Source organism: Rhea pennata, chromosome 1 (assembly GCF_028389875.1).
Source record: "Rhea pennata isolate bPtePen1 chromosome 1, bPtePen1.pri, whole genome shotgun sequence".
NCBI lineage: Eukaryota > Metazoa > Chordata > Aves > Rheiformes > Rheidae > Rhea > Rhea pennata.
This window is the reverse complement of record NC_084663.1, coordinates 78,689,228-78,713,931: the sequence shown is the minus strand read 5'-3', so window position 1 is coordinate 78,713,931 and position 24,704 is coordinate 78,689,228. Positions and strand designations below refer to the sequence as shown.

At 39.7% G+C, this 24,704-nt stretch overlaps 1 protein-coding gene across 4 annotated transcripts; it reads left to right on the top strand.

Moving 5' to 3' along the window:
- The first annotated feature begins 366 nt into the window (after positions 1–366).
- On the top strand, positions 367–23,559 carry CDPF1 (cysteine rich DPF motif domain containing 1). 4 transcript variants are annotated; one of them, XM_062592677.1, is made up of 5 exons: positions 367–451; positions 759–990; positions 11,975–12,098; positions 14,439–14,550; positions 19,506–23,559. In XM_062592677.1, exons 3-5 carry the CDS (start codon positions 11,986–11,988, stop codon positions 19,656–19,658), a joined length of 378 nt encoding a protein of 125 aa, XP_062448661.1. In that variant the 5' UTR covers positions 367–451; positions 759–990; positions 11,975–11,985; the 3' UTR covers positions 19,659–23,559. The 4 variants fall into 4 exon arrangements, with proteins under 4 accessions (XP_062448661.1, XP_062448671.1, XP_062448680.1 ...); XM_062592687.1 differs by having other exon boundaries at positions 367–466; XM_062592696.1 differs by lacking the exon at positions 367–451 and adding an exon at positions 592–664.
- The last annotated feature ends 1,145 nt before the right edge of the window (positions 23,560–24,704 follow it).

Here is a 24,704-nt window from a genome sequence, read left to right as displayed (position 1 = left end):
CCACTAAGTATAGTCATGATTCGCAGTCCTCTCCAGTCTTAGATGCTCTCTTTCAATTATTAGTGCCATCTGCAATACGAACGCGCTACTGCGCCCCCACGTCGGACTCCGGCGCCGTCTTCCCTCCTGCCCGCCGCCGGGATTCCTCCAGTGGCTCCCGGCGCGCTGCTCGGGCCGGCCCTTCAGCGCCGCCCCGCGGCATGGCGGTACCTACTCGGGCGGCCGCTGGCGCCAACGGTCGCGCGCAACAGTCGGCCGTGCGCCCCCTGCCGGCCCGGCCGCGCGGCTGCGCAGCCCCGCTGCTGTAGCGCGTAGTTCCCGTTGTCGTTTATCACTGAGCAACGCGAGATTTTACCCCGAAGGGGCTGCGCGCAGCCGCGAGCCCGCAGGGCGCCGGCCCTTTAAGGAGGAACAGGACTGGGCCACCGCGTCACAGCACCAGCACAGGAAAGTAGGAAGCGGCGTGGTGGGTCTGCGCTGGCGGCGGGGTTGGGGCGGGGGGGGGGGGGGGGGGGGATGTGCCGGGATGTGCCCACAACGGCTCCTGTCGGGCCTGGGACTTGCGTCTGAACGAGGGCCCACACTGGGGAGAGCCGGAGTAGCGGGGGTGGGCCGGCTGGAGTTATGCCTGCCTTTGGCAGCCCAGCTCCTGAGCATTCCGGAGGTAGTTACTGCTAGCAGTAGGCAGGGATTAATCTTTATCTTGTGCAGACAGCGTGTCCAGGGTCAGAAAAGAGTGTTTCCTTTCTTCTCCGCAGGCTGGAGGCCTTTCTGGAACACCTGTGGCCATACCCCTACCTAGGAGGTTCGCTGACTCTTCAAAAGGCTGTTGCAGAGGCAAGAGCACAGGGCCTCTCCATTGCAGAAGACAGCAGGTGGACAGCCTTGCTGCAGAGGTGGGAGAGCACCATTCAAACCCTGGCTTGGCTTGAGGTGGCAGAGGCTTCAAATACGCGTTTCCTACTTCCAGAGTGCCTAAATCACTGGACCGTAAGTTACACTGAGCAGGGGGCCCTTCCTTTTCAAGCTGCTAAAACAATTGTGAGAGGAGCGTAAGTGAAGAGAGGTAGCACAAGCCTGACAGTAGCTGGCTGACCAGGATGCTTACTTAACAGAGGAGACACTCTCTGAGCTTGGTCCTAGAGCCAAAGCTTGATTCTTATCATATTCTTCTATGCAATACTTTTATATTAAAATACAAAGCATATACTTTCTTTAGAAGAATATAAAAAAAAAAAATCTGTAGTCATTAAAGTAACTTGGCTGAATTGAGGTTGGAGCCACAGGATGCAGCCCCAGAGGGGTTTGTGCAGAGGATTTTAGACAGGCGCACACTTTTAGACATGTGCAGAGGTGGAGCTTTAAGGACTCTTGGAAATTTAGGAAAAGCCCTGAGGTCTGGTGAAGTTTAGATGTATCCAGTAAGAGGTTGCACCAGAACAAGGCTTTTCAGGATCACAGTTTTGTACTTAGACAACCTTAGAACCAATTAGGTTCTCAGTTCCCCTTGAAACTATGAGGGTAGGGATTTTGTAAAATGTGTGGGAGATGAAGAAGCGTAGATTCTTTCTGAATCTACTGTGAGAACTTCCATAACTCTCCATATCTTAATGTTAAGAAATGGTCTGACTGCTTAAGGAGAGAGCTTAGTCATGTGACTTTCCTTCAGATTTAATCCAGACTTGTTCACTAACCTATTACTTGTCTGTGAGGCACTAGGGCTGGTAGGAGAGTCTCTATAAACATACTTCAAATCGCCGCCAAAATGAAGTCAGTTATGTCTTGGGAGCAGTAGACTAAATCTCTTGAGCTCTCTTCCATGTACAGGCCTCTGTGAGTCAAATAACTTGATTTGTGTACTGGTAGTTAGTTATACCCATACTCAAAGGTTTGTGCACTAGTTAAGCTTTTTCAGTTACGGTTTTTCTCTGTGCTGTAAATTTACCAATGTACACATTTGGAGGGCATTAGTAAAGCTGTAAAGATAGCTGTAACAATACTGTATGCTGATTTATTTCCCTTAACTGATGCAGCTTGTAAGCTGTACTGATTTGAACCTCTGCTTAACTAAATCCATACAATTCAAATATGTTGTTTTCTATAAGACAAAATTGAAGTCCTTTGTGCTTCAGGATGCTATGTCAAAATGTTACTTTCCTTATGCCTTATTTTCCCAGGTAAAGGGAAAAGTTGTTCAGGCAAAATAACTGGTATGACAAGAGCATGGTAGGGAAGTCCCTGAAAGTTTGGTTCTGTGCACACAGGTGGCAGCCTGGGGTTGTTTGGTGTTATTCTGTTAAGTAAGATTTTGATTTGATGATGTAGAAGACTTGGATTCCATTGTTAACCTCACTGGGAATGGTGATTTGCTCCCCAAGTTTGTTGAGACATTAAACTTCCTGTCTTACACATTAGCCTTACTGTTTACTAAGGCAGAGCTTCTACTGGCGCACAAAAAAAAAAAAAAAAAAAAAAAAAAAAAAAAAAAATGCTGCCGAGCCTCTAGTAGATAAGCACAGGCCTGAGATGTATATTAAAAACTAATCAATTAGCCATATGGTTTCTGTGTTTGATTTTATTTCTCTAGGTCAGAGTAAAGCAAGGGAGCTTTTTGTCATGTTCTGTTTCCCAGTGCCTTGCAAAAAGAGCACTTTTTTACCTGATCTTCCTGTTTTCCTTTTCACTGGCCTGCTAACATATAAATATGCTGTCTCCTATAAGGTCTCCTTCTAACTGTACTATAATAATTTTCCACCAGGCTCCCTACCCCATCTGTTCACTTATTTTGGCATAATTTTCCTAACATAAACTAGGTCAATATATTAATAATTAATCACATTTAGATGCATACATATTTACAAAAAGGAAACATACATTTAAGCCTATAACATAAACATCACAGTGTTCTTAAGCTTTATTCATCTGTAGCTGTATCTAGTACTTCTGTCAACTCTTAACATAAACATATGGCTTATGAAATTTCTATTAAGACCCTAAAAACTCTACTACTTACTCAGCTCTACTCTGTAGTCCACACTATTCACTTAGACATTAGGGTTACCTTAGACCAATCTATCCTTGCTTAACAGAGAATTGAAGCCAAAGGAAAGTTACTTAAGTATCTACGATTCTTTGAGGATGCTGCTATTTTTTGCTGGATTTTGAACCTCCTGGAAGACAAGCCAGAGCTGCAAAAATTTTGCATGTCTGCCCTCCTAGCATATGATGCAGTAGGAGTGTTCAACTGTGCTGTTAGAGTGAATTCTAGCATCCACTCATCTCTCTATGTGATAGAACATGTCACATGAAAAATCCTACTTTCTTCCTGTAAATTTGTCCAGAAACTTACAGAGGAGGAAAACATAAACACATGTGCTCTGCAGAACAGGCTGTGCAGACTACAGAGCATGCACAAAAGTTCAGCTGCCTATGGTACAAGACATCTCCCCCTGTTTAAGAACAGGTAAATTGCTCTGTTTCACATGGAAAACTATGGAAATGGTTGTTGTAAGCAAGTCTGCCTGATACTGATTTGATGAGAACGTTGAAAGGAGCAAATTCAGCCGTAGTTCCTGCACATTTTTTAGGCTAAGTAATTCAAGTAATGATTGGGGAGCCAAGTCTTTCTGGTAGAAAGAGACTAATCTGAAAGCATACCAGAAATTCACACCCTTAGTGCATACTTGAATTTGTATTAGTCATACTGCTGTGTGGTTAGAAAACAAAAGATTTACCATACAGACAAGTCACAAAGTCTGGAAGCCACTAGTCGTTATCTGAAGGATTAATTTCAACTGTAACTTGTAATCAAAGGGAAAAAAAAAAAAAAAAGTTTGTGGGGAGATACCTGTTTGTAAGTTCTTGTGCCAAAACTCCCACTGAGTGCCCTGGAAAAGAAAACTTTCCAGCAGTTATTTTGGAGTGGGTTTCTCGGCTTCATCAAACATACTAGGAGTATCCATCTCTTCAGTTTTCTCCATTGCTTGCTGTTCACAATAGCTGAGATAACCAAACTTGGTAAACCAAGTGCCTTGCAGGGGAAAGGGACAGTGCCTGTAAGAAGGTTGGAGGTGGGATGGAGGACTATGTGCATGGGAAAGTTACATAAGGAGTAGATACAGGACATTATTTTGTGGATTTTTTTTCATAGCATCAGAGAATCAGTAAGGTTGGAAGGGACCTCTGGAGATCATCCAATCCAACCTCCCTGCTTAAGCAGGGTCACATAGAGCATGTTGGACAGGGTTGCATCCAGGCGAGTTTTGAATATCTCCAGAAAAGGAGACTCCACAACCTCTCTGGGCAACCTGCTCCAGTGCTCCATCACTTTCACAGTGAAGAAATTCCCCCTCATGTTCAGGCAGAACTTCCTGTGCTTCAATTTTTACCCATTGCCTCTTGTCCTGTCACATGCGACAACTGAAAAGAGTTCAGGTCCATCCCCTTGACACCCTCCCTTCAGATACTTATACACATTGATAAGATTCCCCCCTCAGTCTTCTCTTTCCCCAGGCTAAACAGGCCCAGCTCTCACAGCTGTTCCTCAGAGGGCAGATGCTCCACTCCTCTGATCATCTTTGTAGCCATACGCTGGACTCTCTCCAGTGGCTCCATGTCTCTCTTGTACTGGGGAGCCCAGAACTGGACACAGTACTCGAGATGAGGCCTCACCATGTCTGAGTAGAGGGGCAGGATCACCTCTCTTGACCTTCAACACTCTTCCTGTTGTGCTACCCCAGGCCACCCCAGGATACCATTGACCTTCCTGGCCACAAGGGCACATTGCTGGCTTATAGTCAATTTGTTATCCCAAAGCTTGTACTGGTGCCTAGGGTTATTTCTCCCTAGGTTCAGGACTCTGCACTTGCCCTTGTTGAACCTCAGGAGGTTCCTCTCTGCCCAGCTCTCCAGCCTGTCCAGGTCTCTCTGAATGGCAGCACAACCGTCTGGTGTATCAGCCCCTCCTCCCAGCTTGGTATCATCAGGAAACTTGCTGAGGAGGCACTCTGTCCCTTTGTCCAGGTTCCTTTTTAAAGGTTTTGCTCTACTCTACTATGTAGTCCTCAACCTGATCTCATTCATAACAAGCTGAAAGCATCAGTCACATTTTACTGAAAAGAATTCACTTCCCCTGGTATGTTAATGCTGAACTTCTTGCTGGTCATAGAGAAGAGTGGGCACTGGCTATCCCAGCAATGATGTTGTAACACACAACCCCAAGTGGAGGTGATGAGTATTTCCTTATAGGTGCAAATTTGCTTACTGTAGGAAGATAAATCACTGATGCTATATTTGCTGTATTTCAGTAAATTTGTATTCAGTATTATGTTAACTAGCAGTGTCTTATTTCCTGATACACTGTTACCTTCTCCTTGTGTACTTCAACAAAATCTTGCTGTTCCTAATTTTAGACTGTTGGAAAGTGTTGCACTAAGTTTAGATTGTGCTTAACCACACTGATATTTTTCACTGATACGTGTGCAGCCCTCCATAATTTTTCTTAAAGGAGAACCTAAAGGGAACCATCATCCCCTACATATTAATAGAGTCTTACCATCTATGGATATTAATCCAACAAAGCTATAATAGGGAGCTATAGTTTGAAGGAGAGCCAAAATCAGTTCAGGACAGGAGGCAGCCTGTGGCCATAGCATGCTTATTTATTGTGGATGAATCAGAAGGGAGATCTAATGAAATCAGACCTCAGGTCTGGTATACTCTGTATATGGAAGGAATAGTTATAATCCAGAACTGATAAAAATTCAATGTTTGGATCCTCTTTGTTGCCTTCTCTGCACTGTGTCCCTATAATTATGCTGTGAAAAGAGGGACAAACTTGCCTTGCCTTCATTTAATTTCTGAGCCATTTTACATATAGAGTGTTAGACTGGCATCATGGATGATGATGTGATAAGCTCTGTGCAGGAAAGAAAAGAGTTGAGTGGAAAATCAGATATGACCATGGATAGATTTTTTGAGGGGAGGGAGGGTAGGGGAGGAGAAACTGGAGAAACTAATGATACTGTTCTCCCATCTCTGTTAGTATTGTTCAGGGATAATACTTGCTCTCTTAAGCAACAGAGAGGTCTACCATTCACCATGCCTCTGCAACCATTATACTATGCATGCTTGGCAACTTACTTTTATTTTATCCTATTATTCATTCTAACTGTGGTGATCCACTTAATTGTGTTTTCACAACTGAGTCACTCTTAACAGCTTCAGCTGAACTACTGAAACAAGAATTCCTAGCAGCTACTGAGAGAAATACAGCCAATCGCCATGGCTGTACAGCTCTGAAGTGTCCACTGGGGGGCAGTGGTATATGGCAGTTAATCAGTGCCTTGTTGCAGCATTCCTGTGTGAAGCTGTTAAATTCTCAACTAATCTGAGATTCTTCTATATTAAATGCTGTCTAATTCAGAGCTGGCTGCCTGCCGCATTTAGGTAGGGAGTACATGGGTAGACTTTTCTTTTGTGTAAGTGTTGATTTCTCAGCTTTTAAAAATCTTATGAAGAAATGCTTTGTTGAGATTCATCTTGTGTTCCTAATGCCTTTTTACCCAAGGCATTAGGAGCATTTTACCTTTTGATTTGCTCATGTATAATATTCTTCTCTTTCTTCTAACGCACCCCTATTCAAACATTCTCTTTAACTGTTCAGAAAAAACATTCACATCTAAAATGGCCTTCAGGGCTAGCTGCATGGACCAGGCCCTAGGAGTGCTGTTGATCTCAGGTTGATCTCATGCAAACAGCAATAAAGAAGCATAGGATCTACATGATCCCTACATAGAGGGAAGCTGTGCATTGCAGGAATGTCAGTTCCTTCAGAGCAGGCAGAGCCTAGCAATACCAGCGATATCCCCTTAGCCTGAAGGGAGAAGTTGTTGTAGCAAGGGTAAGGTTCAATTCAGTCAAGCTGTCTTTGGGGGAGGTAATGGGAGTCAAGTTCCAAGTGGCTGCACTTAGTGAACTTGTGTTCCTGGGCTAAGTAGTTACCCTGAACCCAAGGCAAGTGAGCTTGAAGGAAAAGCAGGGAGGCAGGCAACAAGTGATCTAAGCATACCTTCAGGGCATGAAGGAACTGGAGGGAGAGCTGTTCACCAAGGGATTAACTGGCAAGTAAGAAGGTTGTGCTGTTTCATCTATTACCTGAGCAATTAAGCAATAGATAAGTTTTCTAAAGGAGGTGAGTGCATTCCTAGTGCTGAAATGTATTCAAACTTATACCACACCAAACACTGTGGAATAACTTGGCATTTACTAGGCTATGAACTCAGTGGTCCTAGCAGTAGAAGCAGTGTGTCCTGCAGAGAATCAAGCTAAGAATATTTTAATAGGTTATCATCGTCACTGGATAGTGCCGGAAAAACTTGGCAGGAAAAAGAAACGACTTTAATTTGATAGGATTAAAGGTGTGTCAATACTGGGCTTATCTGATGCCCTTTCAAATCAAAGTCTATTTCTGTTTGTAAGCAGTTTCTTGCATAGTTTCTGTAGTTTATCAGTGACTCAGAAATACATGAGTCTCCTGCTGAGAATTAAGAGGGGCTTAAACTATGCATTGTAAAGACCTGTGCTAATAAGGTTTGAAGCAAAGAAAATCAGATTACTTATCTGTGCCACTACTTTGCCACTGACCCTGACAATTTAATGGTGATTTATTATTTCTGGCATGCCCTCTGGGCCTGTTAGCAGAGTGCTCCAAGCAGAATTGCCCTGAAGTTTTTAGGAGTCCCTAGAGAACTGCACTGAGAGCCATTTCCCCCCATCCATATCATATATCAACCACAGCACAGAGAAACACTATTATACCACTGCTGTCTAAGTTGCACCTTCCTTTTACTATAATTATTTACATAGTACTGCATTCAAATCTGTGTGCTTTACCTTTTACCATACCACATAGGCCAACCTCACATGTGTCCTGCAGTATCCTGGGCTTGACTTGGCAGGTTTTTGCTGAGCGTGCTAGTTCAGGATTTGAACATAATCAAGCACGTTTGGGTAGCTGTGTTCTTTTCAGAAGTGCTATGTATGTGCTCAAAGTAAGTATAAGCTTAAGTACCTTGTGGCTTACAGCCAAAATGCCAAATACCTTGGCAGAGTTCAGTTCTAAGCAAGCTGTTCTTAAAGACTTCTTCATTACATCCAAGCCTACTGGAGATTTGACATGTTTCTGGGACATGGTACTTCAAAAATTCCCAAAGAAAAGAGGAAAAATCCAACAATACCACTGATAATGATTTGAGTCATTTGAGGTCCCCAGATTGCCTGCCTTGATTACAAAGGGATTAGTCTTGTAGAGTTTTTCCTTTTTCAAGAGATCTGTCATCCTGTAGCTGGTATGCAAGAGAAAAACTAGCTATCATCCATTCTTCATATGCTTGGAAGGGAGGCAGATAGCTTGTCAGAGTCATAGTATTAGGCATTTTGCTAAGGTTGGATACAGGGCCAAACCGATGAGTTTATTTAATGATAAACGAGGAGTCCGTCTTGACTCTTTTTACCCCCAAACTGCTTCTGCACATTAGTTTTCTGACATAAAAATACATTTTTTTAACTGCAAAAGAGTGAAAGTACTGAAAGCATTGTGAGAGTGCATCTTAGCATTTGTCTGCTTCATGGTTTAGACTAAAGATGTGAAGCACATGGAGATAAATTTAAAAACTTATTATTTTTTGCCATTATTTTTTTTCTTTAGAAAGAAAATGGCTTTATTTTGTTATATAGCAAACTTTACTTCTGAGTGGGAGCATTCACACAGAAATCTGTATGTGCATTAAATTCACACCTTAAGTTAGTGACCTTAGTTTTTCAAGTGCTGCTGCGTAGACAAGCTTTCAGGACAAATGTTGTTCCCGTGAACTGAAACTTGGTGCAGCTGATGTCAGTGACCTGTAGGTTGGAGTGAAATGGAAAGCATCATAAATTCATCTGTGCCTTGCAGGCAGGATCATATGCTTTTCAACTAGCATGGCCAAAAATCTTTTTGTACATAGATATCATTCCTTCCCAGCGGTAGTCACTGAACAGATTCTCTTCTACGTGCCAATGGTCTATAAGAGAGCAGGTGTTTCTATATCTAATGTACTTCAGTTCTGAAGCCGGGGCTGTTCTCTTGACTTGGAATCGGGACTCATTCATTCCAAAGTCTATGACTCCTGCTGCCATAAATACTCTTTTGTTGTTGTTGTCCTTAATTTTTTGTTTTGTTTTAAAGAAAAGATCACCATGATAGCCTTCTCTATTTAATTCAACTGATCTTCCATACTCTACCTTTGCAGACTTAACTATTTTCGCTTTTTAAAAAAAATTGGTCACCAAAAATTGCACACACTGCTCTGAACTGTCTGAATGAGGCAGGTGGGTATCTTGGTATTGCTACTCACTACCTACTGAAAAGACAACTTTAGGTATGTTTGAGAGATTTCTCTGTTAACCCTAAAATTTAGGGTTCAAAAAGCAGACTCCTCAGTTCAGGTTATGTAGTTTGAAGAATCCCAGTTTTACCATACAAGAAAAAATACATAGCATATACATGCTTTAACTGAAAAGCCTGAAAATACTTTAGTTAGTTAAAGTCTTTCAGCATCCCTGTGAGATAAGTAAAATACATATTATCCCAGGTTTATATCACTTTCCAAAAAACGTAGTTGCCTGAGGTATTCAAGGGTTAGATGTATTTATTTAACCAGTACCCAGGCACATTAGTGTTAGGTTTGGAGAGCTCCCTGTACTACTAAAATGACAGGAATGGCAGTGGAAAGGGGTGGGGAGTGAAGGAATTAGTTTGACAGGATAAGGGAGACTATCTGCAAAATTAAGTTTCGGGATTTAGCAGGCTGAGGCTTTATGAGCTGCAGGTCCATTATGAAACCTCTGTAACATCTGAGGATCTTGGAGCTGCCTGTTCTTTTGGACTATTAGATAACAAGTCTGTTTCAACTTGCCCCTAATTCACCTTAGCAGCATATGTCTCTAAAGATTTGATTTCACCACCTGGGGTGAGCAGAAATAGCAGCTTACTGTCACTGAAGGGGGGAAATACAGGTCCCTCATCCCAGCCCTCCCTTTCTATTGGCTGTGAAGGTTTGCCTCACCTTGAGCTACTGTTAGCAGTTGTTGAATCCTTCTGCAAGCTAGTTTAACTTACTAAAACAACAGAAGAAAAGACAGTGAAATAAAACGGAAAAGTAAGGTAGTTCTGTTGTTTTTGACTACATTAGTAAGTGGTGTGATGCAGTAAGACTAAAATCATGGACCAAAGTGTTTGGTGCTGAGTACCTGACATCCCACTCTGTATGTGGGATGTTTAGGGAGTGTTTCAGACTGCTTCTAATCTAGTCCTGTGGATTGAGTGCCCGTTAATTGGGTATTCAGGTTGGAGGGCGCTAGGTGCACCTCTGAAACACGTCTTCCAGTTAGTTCCATCACAAACAGTCTGGTTTGTGTTCTTTAAGACTGCTCCATGGTGCAAACCAAGGTGTGGTAGATGCGCGCAGTCAGACAGTTAGTTCCCAAAGTACATCCCTGACCTGAATATTAATGGAGACACAGCCTTACTGAACTGAATCAGCCCTGAAAGGAAAGGGTATGGCTGGAAGAGTGGGGATGGCTTCTGTTCTTTGACAGCAAAGAGTTGTATGTCAGCTCATTTGTGAGCACACACAACTAGACCTGGACTAGTCAAGTGTTTCCAGTGATTCCTAGTGTTTCACATTTCTGACAGCCTAGTGCTTGCTTTTCATCACTTATGAAAGTGATGGGTTTGCAGCAGAAAACTGCGTGGCATAGAAAGTCTGAGGGCTCTTAGCTAAAAGCTTGAATTTTTTAGCCAACTGCTGGGTAAATGCATCCATTCAAGAGAATGCTGCAGGTGAGCAAAGATACCCAATTTGCAAACAAGCAGTCACATTTCATTCATGGAGCAGTGCAAATTTTGGGCATGTGCATTGTGCTTGATCTAATCACACGTGCACATAGCAATCAATCTTAAAAGAATACTTTCCATGCTATGCTTTTGGAAAACTGAAGAGTATGACTCTCAAAGTAGTATCAGTTATCAAATGTAAATCAATGGCCAAGATTTTAAACAAGTTGTCTTCTAAGCACCAAAGATGAGGAAAAGTGCTTTCCTGAAGTTTGTATGTCATGATTGACAGCTACACCTTTGTAGAGGGTGCCTGAAGTCTTCTTGGGTGGATTCTCTGATGTATAGAAACATACAGATTCGTGTTGCAGCTTTTTGCTCAGTGAGGACTAAGCAGCGTCTCCCTTTTCTACCTATTTGCTTAAAAATTATAGGACCTAAAAATTTTTGAAACTGCCTCCTTCTCTGTCCTGGTTGGTTTGAACTCTAGATAGATACATGATACGACTTCATCAGCCTCATTTCCCTTGGAAGCCAGATAATAACAGGCAGTCAGAGTCCCAAAACTGTTTGAAGGTGATAGTCAAAACCCAAGAAAAAGTACAGAGGCATTCCTGTAAGTAAACCATTGCAACACCTACCTTTCTGGTACCTGCTTCCTGAGTGGAGTTCCAACCCTTCCATGGTTTGTGGGAGGAGATGGATGCTGCAAGCCTGGATGGGGATGCTGCACACTGGATGGGGAGGTGCTTACAGAGCACAGGCCTTAGTTGGGCAAAGGGTTTTCCAGGTCACAGCTATGTGCTTCATTACCTAAACTCTTTCTTCAATCAAAATTGGTAAATTGGTAGGCAGACTTTTATAGTTGGGCTCCAAGGCTGTAATTTCCAAGCCTGTCTGAGAAATTTGGAAATGTAACCAGGGCATGGGAAATCAACTTGATTTAGAAGAAATGATTTACCAATCAAGGCTTGCAACAAGTCAGTTCTCTGCTGGATTTTAATTTGCATAACCAGATGTCCCACATTAGTTTAATTATCTTGCAAGTATGTTCCAAGTGCAGCATTTTGGAGCGAAAAGATTTTTGGTTTCTTGTAGGTAGCTTAAAGATGGATTCTCACAAAGAAGCTCAGCCTAAAGGAGAGTTCAAATGTCGGTTATGTGGCTTAACAGCTCCATGCACCTACTATGGGCAGAAGCCACCAAACACACGCTCTATCATGTGAGTACAATTTTTCATATTATAGACTTCATTTATGCTGTGGGCATTAGAAGCCTTGTACTGTGAAATGATATATGCTACATAAATTCAATAACATGCCATATTGATCCTGAATATGAGGCTTCAGATTTAAGATGACTTTCATTTTCCAGAGGAAGAAAATGTTAAAAATTGTCAGCATTGATAGCAAAGAAAAAGAAAAGTAATAACTTTCTCATTCCACTTCAGTGCAATGCAAAGATTCATATTTAACCTTTTTTTGATCCACGCTGGCCACCCTACAATTTATCTGTACCATAATTTTCATACTAGAATATTGTTGACTATTAGCATAGTGTTTCTGGGAATAGCCCTTTACTTCACAGCTGTGTCAGCTGGGTAATACTGTAAACATAACATGAATTACATCCATATGGTAAAAACACTTTTTAAGAGCTGTTTGACAATTGAGTTTCAAACCACATTGCTTTTTGCATGAATTAGACAAATTTTTAGCAGAATATATAACATTAAAATGTGTGGAAGTTTAGTATATATTTACATTTCAGAAGACTGAAGCTTTTTACTTCCCTACCAAACAGGGATAGTTTGACTAGAAACTACGCAGTCATGACTCGGTCTGCAGACATTAAACTCCTCACAAAACAAACGTTTAGCTTTAAATATATGAGTATTTCTTTTAAGGCTATCCTGGTCAATGAACCCATCAGGCAGACATGGTCAGGACCGTACTGGAACTGGAAGTCAGGCATACACTCAGTGTTTCAGCCTACTAAGACTGCTCAATTACTTCTAAAATGGAAACAGCTGTTGTCACTGTTTGCGTGGGCTGAGATCACTTCTGTTATCCTCAGGCAGCTGTATTTTTATCACTGCAAATCCTACAGTTCTACCATTTTTCCCCCTCCCACTCAGAAGAACAATGGATCACCTTTAGTCAGGCCTTCGTGTAAAGAGTCTGAATCAAAGCTGAATATGACTCCTACTTTTAAATTGTCCTGGCTCGTTGTTAACATCTTGTCTTTAAGTCATTCAGATTCAAACAGCAACAGAACACTTACGCTATGATAATGCATTGCCATACTTGCATACGGGAAATACCTTTACAGAACAGACTACCTTTACTGACTTATTTTCTGGTCTACTCACTAGTCCTAAGCACTGTAGGAGAGGCATGCCAAACATGAAGGCTTGTACAGGTCTCTGCATTGATGATGGCTATGTTAAGACTGTGAGGCTTGCAAAGGGAACTTTGCAAAGATAATCTATCCTTTGTACACTGGAGGACTTGTTGACAAGATGTTCTCCCATGCTAAGGTGCCTAATCTTTCCTAACAGCGAAGGCTTGAGCCATACCATTTTTTATTTGAGTGGAGAGGAAAGTGAAATATATACTCACAGACACACACACACAAAAGTTTATGGACATATGTATGTAGAAAGACAAGAAAATGACACACACACACAAAAGTTTATGGACATATGTATGTAGAAAGACAAGAAAATGACAATATGAGTTGTCAGAATATCTTTTGTATGGTATTATACTCCATTTTACTACAGAGTTCAAATTTGATTTAAATATAATCTTATAATATAATGTAATCTTATAATAAGCCAGCCGTGCAGAATGTCCTTTGCAGATATAAACCAAACTGACTTCAGTAACTCTTTGCCTGGAGCTTTCAGGAAGAATAAAGTGTTAGTCTTTCCCAAGCAGGTTGCCAAGTTCCTAATAAATGGACTCCCTCAATACCCTGAAGCAAACAGTACAGTCTCTGAGATAATGTCAGAGTATTTCAGATCATTATAATGCTCAGTGCTGGTAACTCCTGCCTGCAAGAGATGAGAACCTTAATTTTACAGCAGTGACATAACTGAGAGCAGTAAAAGCTCTTCTTATTTTATACTTACACACACATATCTTTCAAAGAGAACTCCTAATTAAAAGTGCTACAGTTGAGATAATAACTTGACAAGGTACTTAAATTGGCCGTGCAAAGGAGTGCCTGTCATAAAAATGGAAGATAAAAAACACTTTTAAGGCGTAGCACTGAGAAAAGCTTAATAAGGCAATGCTGAGATGAGCACCAATTGCTCTCCTTTTGGGAGGAAAGTTAATAGATAGGAAGTGCCACAGTTTAAGACTGAAGGCAGGCACAAGGTTGATTTTAAAAAGGAAGGGAATGGCATAGCTAGTCCACTGTCACTTACACAACACTAGGCAGTGCAAGCCAAGAAGAGAGGGCTTTTTATCTTCCCTGCGATTCACCCTTTCAACTCTTCCCGTGCCCCTACTGTGAAATCTACCCTTAAAAGATTGAAATTATTCTCTTCTAGGCTTTTGGAAGAAAGTTATGTCATGAAGGATCCTTTCACCCCTGAAAAGGACAGATTCCTCATCCTTGGGTCTCAGTGCAGTTTGTGTAGCAGATCAGTGTGTGTCGGTACAGTAAGTAACAAGCATTTTGTCACTGCTTTTTGTTCCAGCCCCTGTGACCTATTAGAGAAAGACCAAACAACAATAAAGACCAAAATAGCCTGTTTTTGAGGCACTCTGGTTATCTGTCCTTTTGGATTCTCCAGAAAAAACTCTTCGTATTAGTAAATGAAAGTGGTCACCAACTTTAAGTGTTTACTCTGTTTAAAGTTTCCTCTATTTAAACAACCCAATCTCAAAAACACAGTGAGCGCTCTTTTCCTTTATTTTAGCAGGTCCTTTCTTACAGCAGCATACTGTACCAATGATAGATTTTTTTTTCCATAAAAAGGAATTTTTTCCATAAAGGGGATATGAATGTCCACAATGGTTAGGTTTATGCTCTTCTCTTCCCAAAAGCAGGTGTAGAAGGTGAGCAGGGAGAAGAGTTGTGAAGTGCTATGGAAGATCTCTGAAGAAGAAGAAATTTGGGCAAACTTAAGCTATGAATTCTGAATGTGGTTCAGAAGGGTGGTGTAAAATAACAGTTGCCTTAATTCTTTCTCCTTAGTTCAAAATTGGTCCGTTTTTTTTGCTGTGAGTTCAAAATAAAACTGAAGACAAGTTATTACACATTTCTCAGTATCCTGAGGCTGTATAGTGCTTCCCTAAGGCAACGTAATGAATTGAGGTTACATCAAAAGTTACATTAAAAATCCTTTTTAAAATCAACCTTTTAGGTTACACTCCTTTCCCTTAGCGAGCCAGTTCTGTGACTGAAGAGATATAGGCCAGACTTATGACTCATGCATGATCTCCATTAGGAGATTTTTGGACATCTGATCATTTACACAGACAGCAGCATGTATGTTACACTGGACACCATTGCCCTCATAGTAGCCAGATCCTAGCGTTCTCTTCCAAAGTGTTCATTTAGTCTTCTGAAGTGCTGTGTTTCAGTCTAAAGTGCAGCTAATGGTATTTGTGACAACATACCTCAGTCTTGAACATCAGCTTCAGCAGTTTTCAAATTTAACCATTTCAGGCTTGTGCATAATTGCAGTGGTTAGGGCCCAGTGTTGGTGGTGTGATCCTTACTAAAAGTAGCTAGTAGGAGGAGTTTTTTAAAAAACAAACCTCCTAATGACTTGGTGAAGATGCGGATTTTTTTTTTTTTATGGTATGTTTGGTGGCCAAAGTAACCTTTGACCCTTCTCAGAGCATGAGGTGAGATAATTCGGGCAACTGAAACAGCTCCGCTGCCAATACCAGACAATTTCTGTGGAGGAATTAGAGCAAATTCTCTTGAGCACATTTTGCTGTTGTCATCCCCGAATTCTGTATTTTGAATTTAAGAAGGCTTTTCCAAGTCTAGTAATTAAATTTGTCAAAAATACTGAGTTTAAACCTCTCAGTATTTTTCCACATAGTGTATCTTTCTGAATGAAGGTGGGGCTCTGAATTTAAGAGATTTAGTAATTGTTTCATTTAATTTAGGACATGACAATCTATAGAGGACATGAGCAGTGAGCTGGTAGAAGCCTCTTAATCTTTTTGCATTCTTAGCTATTTTGGCTATTGTGGAAATATGTTGATCATTTACCTGTTGTTATCTGTGTTGTTATCTGAGTGTTCAAGATTCCCCTGATGGTATCACTCAAAGCAAAACATTGACTGTAAATAATTGAAAATAAATTTCTTACCAAACTGGCCAGACCAGATAGTGAATCGCACATATGACTATGGTTACAAAATATATTTAGCAATACAGCTTAGGTAACATTGGAGATTTGCAGAAATGATAATTAATGCTGTAAACACCCACACCAAAGTAGGTAAACAGATACTGTTCCTTTTTCATGTAGGGAAAATCAGAGTGCAGAGAAGTAAGAACTTAGCCAAGGCTGTGGAGAGAGCCAAAGCTGGGATAATAATTGCATGGATTGTTTTTGGTTCCTGCTTGTGCTTGACTCAGGTAGATCAATTCAGCCCTATTCGGAGTATTTCCATCATGTTTTATAACAAAGCAATGAAGGTAAAGAAAATCAAGCTTCATTAGGCCTTTCTGGCAAAGCAGCAGACTTCTATGATGGAAAGCTCTCAGTGATAGGTTGTTTTAATTTTTCTGTTACTTCAAAATAATACTAGATTAACCTGAGGCAAAATTAAGAGATTTCTCACCTCAGATTTGGCAAAGGCCAAACTGGATTTGATTTACTACCTTTTGTATCTAAGCAGCTGATCAGATTTTAGTTTTTTCTTGAGACACCCCTTACACTGGCTGGAGTGTCTTTCCTAGCAGTTGGTGTGCCAGAGAAAATGAAAACTTCAGCAGCTGTTCTGCACAGTGCTCATTAGCTTACTTCTTCAAATATTCTTTCAAGTCTCACTAAATTAATTTATTCCAGTCAGCTGGCAGCATATATCACTCTACTGAATCAATATCTTTAACACGGTATACTGGTAAGTGCATTAGATCCAACCAGAAATAATTCTTTTAACGATTATCTATAATGTCTTCAAACAGGCCAAAACACTATAAAAGTGAAGATAATAAGAATGATTTTAAAAACCCTTAGAAAAGTTGACTGCCCTTCTCCCTGTTTCCCTTTCAGAAAAGTGGAAAGGAGGTGATATAACCTGACTGTAGTCATTTAAAACAATTAAGTTACTTCTTTTTGTTGTGACACTAAACTTAAGAAAAGAAAAAAAGGTGACTTCTGGAGAAGAGAGGAAGATAAGAAGCAAATTTCATCCCTTATTGCTCACTCACCACAGCAGATGCTGAATAAATACTGACTTTGGAAATGACTGTAGATATTAAGTGATATGCGTAACACTGCAGCTACTTTCCACTCAACTTCCAGTCATGTGAGGACAATCCTGGACAAGCTTAGTAAGAATCTTTCCTTTACATAGAGTTTCCTTTACAAGTGTGGTAAAGGTAATATCCACATATATTACTTTCAGATGTGATCCTTACGAAAATAGAATAAAACTCTGGCAGTAAGCTTTGGCAACTCAGTTTTGCCTAAATTGAACTAGTAAGTTTGAAATGAAAACAGCACTGAAAACAGGCCTGGCCCTCTCCTACTTTGGTTGTGGATGGGGTAAAACATACTAAAGAATTTTCTGATTAAGAATAGAATTAGGATAATGATCAAAGAAGGGCTTGAATATACATAGTAGGTTTAGTTTGGAGGACTTTTAAACAACAGGTAGGCTGAATTAACCTGTGCTTGAGAGAACAGGGAAGAACAAAGAGCATCCTGACCTACCATCCAGAAGTGGAGTAGTTCATATTCATAATTTTGCCTAAATATGATAGGCTTAAATCAGCCAAAATAAGCAGGCAACTCACTTAGCTGAAAGAATGCAAGTTGAGTACCTGTGAGGAGCTGGGTTTTAGTGCCAGAATTTGCCATCTGCAGAACGAGGGGCAACCCCCCTCACCCCACCTCTCTTTGCCTTTGCCTAGTATCTGGTGGGGCAGTGTCCATCACTATGGAACCAGGGACTTGACCTGGGGTGGGGGCAGCTGTGTGCCATAATGTAATACAACTAACAGCGGGGCCAAATGAAAGTCTAATCTCCCCTTTTTTAATTGGCATCTTAAAGTATTAAGGATATCAAGAGACAAAAAACAATAGGCTATGGAGGTTGCACAACTGAAATCCTCTTTCTGGCCATTCACAGTGCTTTTTAAGGACCAGGGTGTAGTCTCGCACTACCTCTGAATACAAAAAAACCTGACAGGCAGTCCAGAAAGAACAATACATGAAGAGAAAGTTGTTCCTTGGGCTTGAGAGTAACAAAGAGGCAGGTTGATTGTGTTTTTGATATAGTCATGTGCTACCCCACACTAAAGTGCAGATAGTGCCATGGGAAACAAAAGAGAATAGAAAAGCAAAAATATCCAAGCCAAGCCCCCAGAGACAGCCATAAATGACTAAGCTGAGAGGAAAACTTTGGTTGCTATTTAGGTAAAACCCAAGGAGCCCAGTGCTCCCAGAAAGATGCCCTGATCCATCTGAACTGATGTCTTTATTTATGTTTAAATCCCTAAGAATAATCCATCAGCACCCCGGCTCTAGCTTACCCATTAAATCCTATTTGGAATTTAGTGATCAGCACGCCAGGAGAACCGTGAACTTCAGCCTTACTACAAGGCAAAAGAATAATATATTAACAAGCTTTTCAAGTTGTTAAACTGTGCACTGTCAATAGATCATTTCTGCTTCTTCCTATTAAGTACTTCTCACATCTTATTAGAGCTAATTACGTGAAAAATAAAAAATTTGGTCTGTAACACTAGCTAACTGAATGTTGGTGAAACATGTTAGATCACAGTGTCATTGAATTTTAAGGGCAGCAAAAATATTTCCTTTTTGCACAAGAGATTGATACTTCCTCATCGTGAATTCAGACAAGAGATATCAACTCCATCTTTAGTACCACATGTTTTTTGTTTTTAATCAAAATAATATATTCAAGATAAAGGTGGTTAATGGATGAAATCTTGGTTAGTGGATGAAATTACAGTTGAATTAAACTCATTTAGCTATTCTGGTTATTCACTGAACACTTCTAAGGTGTTCATTGCTATAATACTTAGGTCTGTTGATATTCCCTTAGGGCAATACCAAGCACATCATAGATTGATACAAAGAAGGCTATGTTTTGTTGGGACCTGTGGAACAAGATATAACTAAAGTTGCTGTGAGCCTACACCTCCAGTTCTCCAGTTCTTCGTTCTTTGTGCTTGTGTTTGCCCTTAGGCCATTATGTGGAGATTGGTGGGGGAAGAAGTGCCAAGTAACACTTTTACTTACATGGCAGTGCAAGAACTTGGAAGCTCCTCTCAGCAGAGGCATGTCTTTATAAACTAAATGAGGAAGAAAAAGAATTCTATAACCATAAATGTGATTTAGAGAGCCTGTAACTTAATCAGTTTCATTTTCTGTACTTTTTTTTTCCTGCTTTTTCAGGAGTGTAGCCTGTTTTACTCCAAAAGGTTCTGCCTCCCCTGTGTGAATGACAACCTGAAGGCTTTTCCTTTGGAAATACAGGAAGATATGGATAAAAGGAAGCCCCAACCAAAATCATTCCCCTCTAAAAAAGTGGATTCAAGGACTTCTTAAATATTGAAGGACCAAGACAGGCAGTTTTTTGGCTGGAGTTTTGCCTCTCTTCTTTTTCCAGACTATCATATTGCTCCTGTTAAAGTGACCTTCATCAGCTCACTACTACAGAAAACAGTAACACATTTCCTTACATTTGGCTTGGCTTCAGGCATCATCATACAGCAATTACAGTGCCAGCAGTATGGCCTTAAGGTGTTGAAAAGCCAGAAATAAAGGCAGACAAGCCTGTTGTCACCACATTAAATGCATGTGGTAAAAAACCCAAACAGCTTAAAGCATAGGAAATGCATCCAAATTTCATATTTGTTATTTTAATAATGTTTTATGTTGTTCTTGACACTCCTACAGTGTTATAAAAAGCAGAGACAGATTTATCTGGCTTAATTCAGCACACTTCCACAGAAGTCAGCATACCCCATTGTTACCCAGACAATGTGGTCTTAATAAGATTATAGTAGGCACTCAAAATTTTATTTTTTCAATTTAAAATAAACCTGTTATAGATATCATAGATACCCTTAGAAATATGTAGATTTTTTGAAGGTCATAATCTCAGTATTAGCAACCTTTTAAGATTTCTGAAAGTAAGTAAGTGCTCATAATAAAATGCTAGCTGATTCTTACAAGTCTGCAGTCACCTTACATTCAAATTTCTAGTCCATGCCAGGATAGCAGTGAGAGTGGTTAGGAACCCTTACTACAGCTACTTTAAACTTTGCAAGTAAAAAAATGACTTCCTTTTCACTTTCACATCAGATAATCTGGAAATAAATAGGGAAAAAAATCAACTAATTAATAAACTCAATTCTTTCCTGAAGTGTGCAGTGAAATTGCAACTAGAGTAAGAATCCAAGAAACCTAATTTTGGTCACAAAAGGATTAAAAGTTGCTAGGGAAAAAGCAATTGTTTAGCTCAAATACTAGTTTCATAGTTATTTATGTTGACTGTGTCTTAGGTACAAGGAAAATTTATATAGTATCTCTATCACACCACTTAGTGGCATACTTTAAGGATATTTCTGCAATGCTGTCTAATCACCAGGTCACATCGTTTAGTCAAGCATTTGTTGAGTGTTGGTTCAGAAAATGTTAATGCCTTGGTTAATAACGCCCGTTTTCTTAGCTCTTCTATCCATGTGATTTGTCATATGTTAACTTCTGAAGCTAATCATTTCAGTAGAGTGAACCACCTATCTGTTAAAAGAATCCAACATAATTTCAATGAGTTATTTTAAGTTATTTAGGGCAAGAATAAATCTTTCATTTTCTTTTTATTGAGCCCAGCATAGTGGTGGTTTCAGTTGATGACTGGGATTTCTAACAGTTACTAGAAGAGCAGTAACAGACCTGTTAGTGCCCTTCTCAATCTCTAGGTGCTTGAAGACAGAAAAAAGTATATATAGCCTCTAGGTGCTTGAAGACATATACAGCCTTAGTTGTCTTAAAAAAAAAATGCATTAAAAGTTATCCAAAAAAGGGGAGTAGAATCATTGCTAAAAGGGGACAGAAGCTGTAACTACATGGTTTGAGCCATTATAGCCTGCTAATTCAAGAGAAGAGTAGAAACAGCTAAGGAAGATGAGTGTTTTGTAGTTACCTGGTTACTTGTTCCTTTTTGGTAAAGCAAAGCTTGCTTTCAGCATGGCCCACAAAATGGTTCACTAGCCTGAGGCTATGATTAAAGTCCAAGTTTGTCAGATATGGTCTGTAACTTCTGTTTTATGTTTAAGGGAAAGTATACTGAGCTACATGTAATTTGATAGTTCCTATAATGATGAAGGATTATATAAAATTGTTTAATCTTCTTGGATGTGTATTAAAACTTGTGTCTACAGCATTCTAATGATCAGTGTTGAACATGGACGTTATGATCCCTGTATCCTAATACATTATTAGAATTATTAGCATATATGTGTGATTGCAGACCAAAAGCCATCATGCCTATACTTTCCAGGCACCTGGCCTACTTTTGAAGATATGCTGAGCTTTTACAGTTTGATTTCTTCTGGCTCCTTGAATACTTTCTACTGCTGAAAATTAGGGCCTCGATGGTTCACAGCAAAGCTGATGCAGAAACATGCATCTCCACGCTCTGCAGGAACTCTTCTTCAGTGTTGTTCTTACCAGCTTAATAAACCACCAGATCTTTGGCTGGGGTCGGGGGGCGGGAGGAGATTATCTGTGATATAGCCTTCCCCACCAATATTTAATTTGAAGACATGCTCATCAAAGTAGTTTGTGCTACAATTCACCTAGAAGTGAATTCCAAAATTCTTGTTATTTCTTAAGCTGGTCATACATGGGTATGCAGAAGGATAGTAAGTCAACAGACAACGGCTCTCGCTCGCGCTCGCTCGTGCTCTCTCTCTATCTCTCTCCCCCCCCCAACTAAAGTTAATCTGCGAGGACCAACACTTTAAAGATGCTCCAAATTATCTCTGCACCTTTAAAAGATTCACACACCTTATTACATAGTACGCATATTTAATACAGTTTCTTTACAGTTATTTGATGCTAATCTCAAACTGGTATGGGCACCAGTCCCACATTATTATGAATTATTTTTCCTAGAAGTAAAAGATCGGCACAACTCATTAAACTTACTTTTAAAAATACTTTATTAATTTTTTAAAACCATTAAGGCAAAACCTTTTTTGAAATTAACCATCTTTACATTCAGTCTTACAGGATAACTTTTTTTTTTTTTTTAAAGCATAGATCTCTACCAGTCTGTGTACAAACACTATGAATTCTACCTCTTTATTTTTAAAGGAGAGGAAGAAAATTCAAAATGTAAAAAAAAAAAAAAAAAAAAAAACTTTTTCATTCTAGATCAGTAGACTGGCAACATTTGAGAATTCACCATCACATTTAGCAATATATAATTTGTACATTCACAAGTGCAAGAGACTGTCTTTCCTATAAATCCCTGTGAGACCAGGACTTCCATTCTTTCTTGAAAATTTCATTTGCATTGTTCTGACTGAAAGAAACTTGGGAACATAGATTGAATTAGTGGTATTTTACTGCAAAACAAGCATTCCATGAGAATCAGGTTGGACTACTCCCTGTAAGAAATGTCTGCTCCTCAGAAGTTTGTTATTTAATACAGTAAAAGGCACCCAAGAGACATCATAAAAAAAAAATTAAGTGACTGGAAACAATGATGTTTTCTTCTCTTTAATATTGGTATTTTTATGTAATTAAATCCTTGCTAGTTCCATAGATTAGGGCATTGCAACACTAATAAAAATACTTTTTTTTTTTTTTGGTGTCACAGCGGGTAACAGACAATTTAAGACATGATAAAGGGTTTCAACATCATGATGTAATTAAAATGATGTATAACACTCCTAAGGAAAATTCAGAGCAATTGTTTGTAAGAGCTGTAAAACAGCAGGAGCAATATGAAATGTAGGCCATCTGAAAAGTTGATAAAATGGACTCCATCAAACAATACCGGGATCGTGTTAAAATCATTAATATTAAAGCTTTGATTAGCTTTGTTATTGCTAAAGAGATAAACCATAAATGATCTTCTCACTTCCGAAAGCAGAACAAAGTATTAGTGGATACAGAGATGGCAGCATTACTTCACGTGCACACCCACTAAATGGGCTCCCTTTCCTCAGGAGGACAGGATGAACAGGACATGATGCCAGCAGCTGAACAATGGCAGTCTGCTCGGTAGCGGTCTGCCAAATGGAGCTGCTGGTGAGCACAGGTAGAGACAGGCATGAGTGCACACATGGCCTCATGAGCAGCTCTGAAGAGTGCTGCAGTACTGATGGGGGCAAAGGCACTGTCTCCATGAAGGCAACCCTAAGCTATCACGTGGCAAAATTTACCTACGCTTTGTGAATGTGACAGAGGTAATAAAGATTGGATTTGAATTGCACTCTGCATCGTTATTTGCATGTGAATCATCCAGCAATTTTGCTACAGTAATTTTCTTAAAGTTCCTGTTGCATATCACAAATTCTGAATGTTTATACTGCACTCCTATAAAGTAAAGCACAATTTTTGCCTGATGCTAGTATTTTGGCTGGTATTTTCTCATGCCACCAATATTCATTTCAAGTGTAAAAAGAAGCCATGTAACTTTCTGTATTGATCGTAAGGTTGGCATCTCTTCCACAATAGGGATTCGTGGACATGCATATCCAACCTGAGAAAATACACCAAAATATTTTAAGTGACTTTAAGCACCTTATGCTAGATCTTGCAGCTCCCCCTTTTTTTTATAAGGTCCTGCCTACAGTCAGTTTAATAATTTCTTTTGTGCATGTAGCCTGTCCTTCTGGGCAACAGCAGCTCATCTGAAATTTAGGTCCTTGCAGTAGGAATTCTGTGCTGAACCATATTTCCCTGCTGTGGAATTTGACAAGATAGAGTAATGCAGTAAAGGTTAAGGAGTTGAAGACAAAACAGCCTTAGAAGCTGGAAAAAAAAAACTTTTTTTTAAAAAAATCCACTAACAGCAAGCAAATTAGGGAATACAAAAGAGCAAACACCCTTGCGCTGGGATGGGTTTTGTTAACAATGAATTTATATCACATAATTACAGTACAAAGTGACATATCTGATGGCACCTTTTATAGTTTTTTCAGTTATCTATGAAATTTGGAAAACTGAAAAGCAACTGAAACTCCTGAAAAACAAAAATACGTGATCAAAAAAAAATTTTGAGTTGCAGCAGTTTTGGAAAGTACAATTATTTCATATCTATTGCAATTCATTTGTTATAAATCATTGCTGGAACACTTGTAATATGTTGTGCTTGTACTAGATGCTACATTAGGAATACAAAGGTAATTCACTTTGCTCCTGTATGAGGACACAATCCCTATGGACAGATTCTGAATTCATCTGTACTTAAAAATTATAAAAGGAAAACTCCTATAAGGAAAAAAAAATTACGTATATTTTGTTTTGCATTGCCAAATTACATATTTTAAAATATATCCATAAAAACTATAGATCAATCTCAATGCAAGTAGCAGGAAATAATTATGTATACACATTTTTATTCCTAGTAAGCCA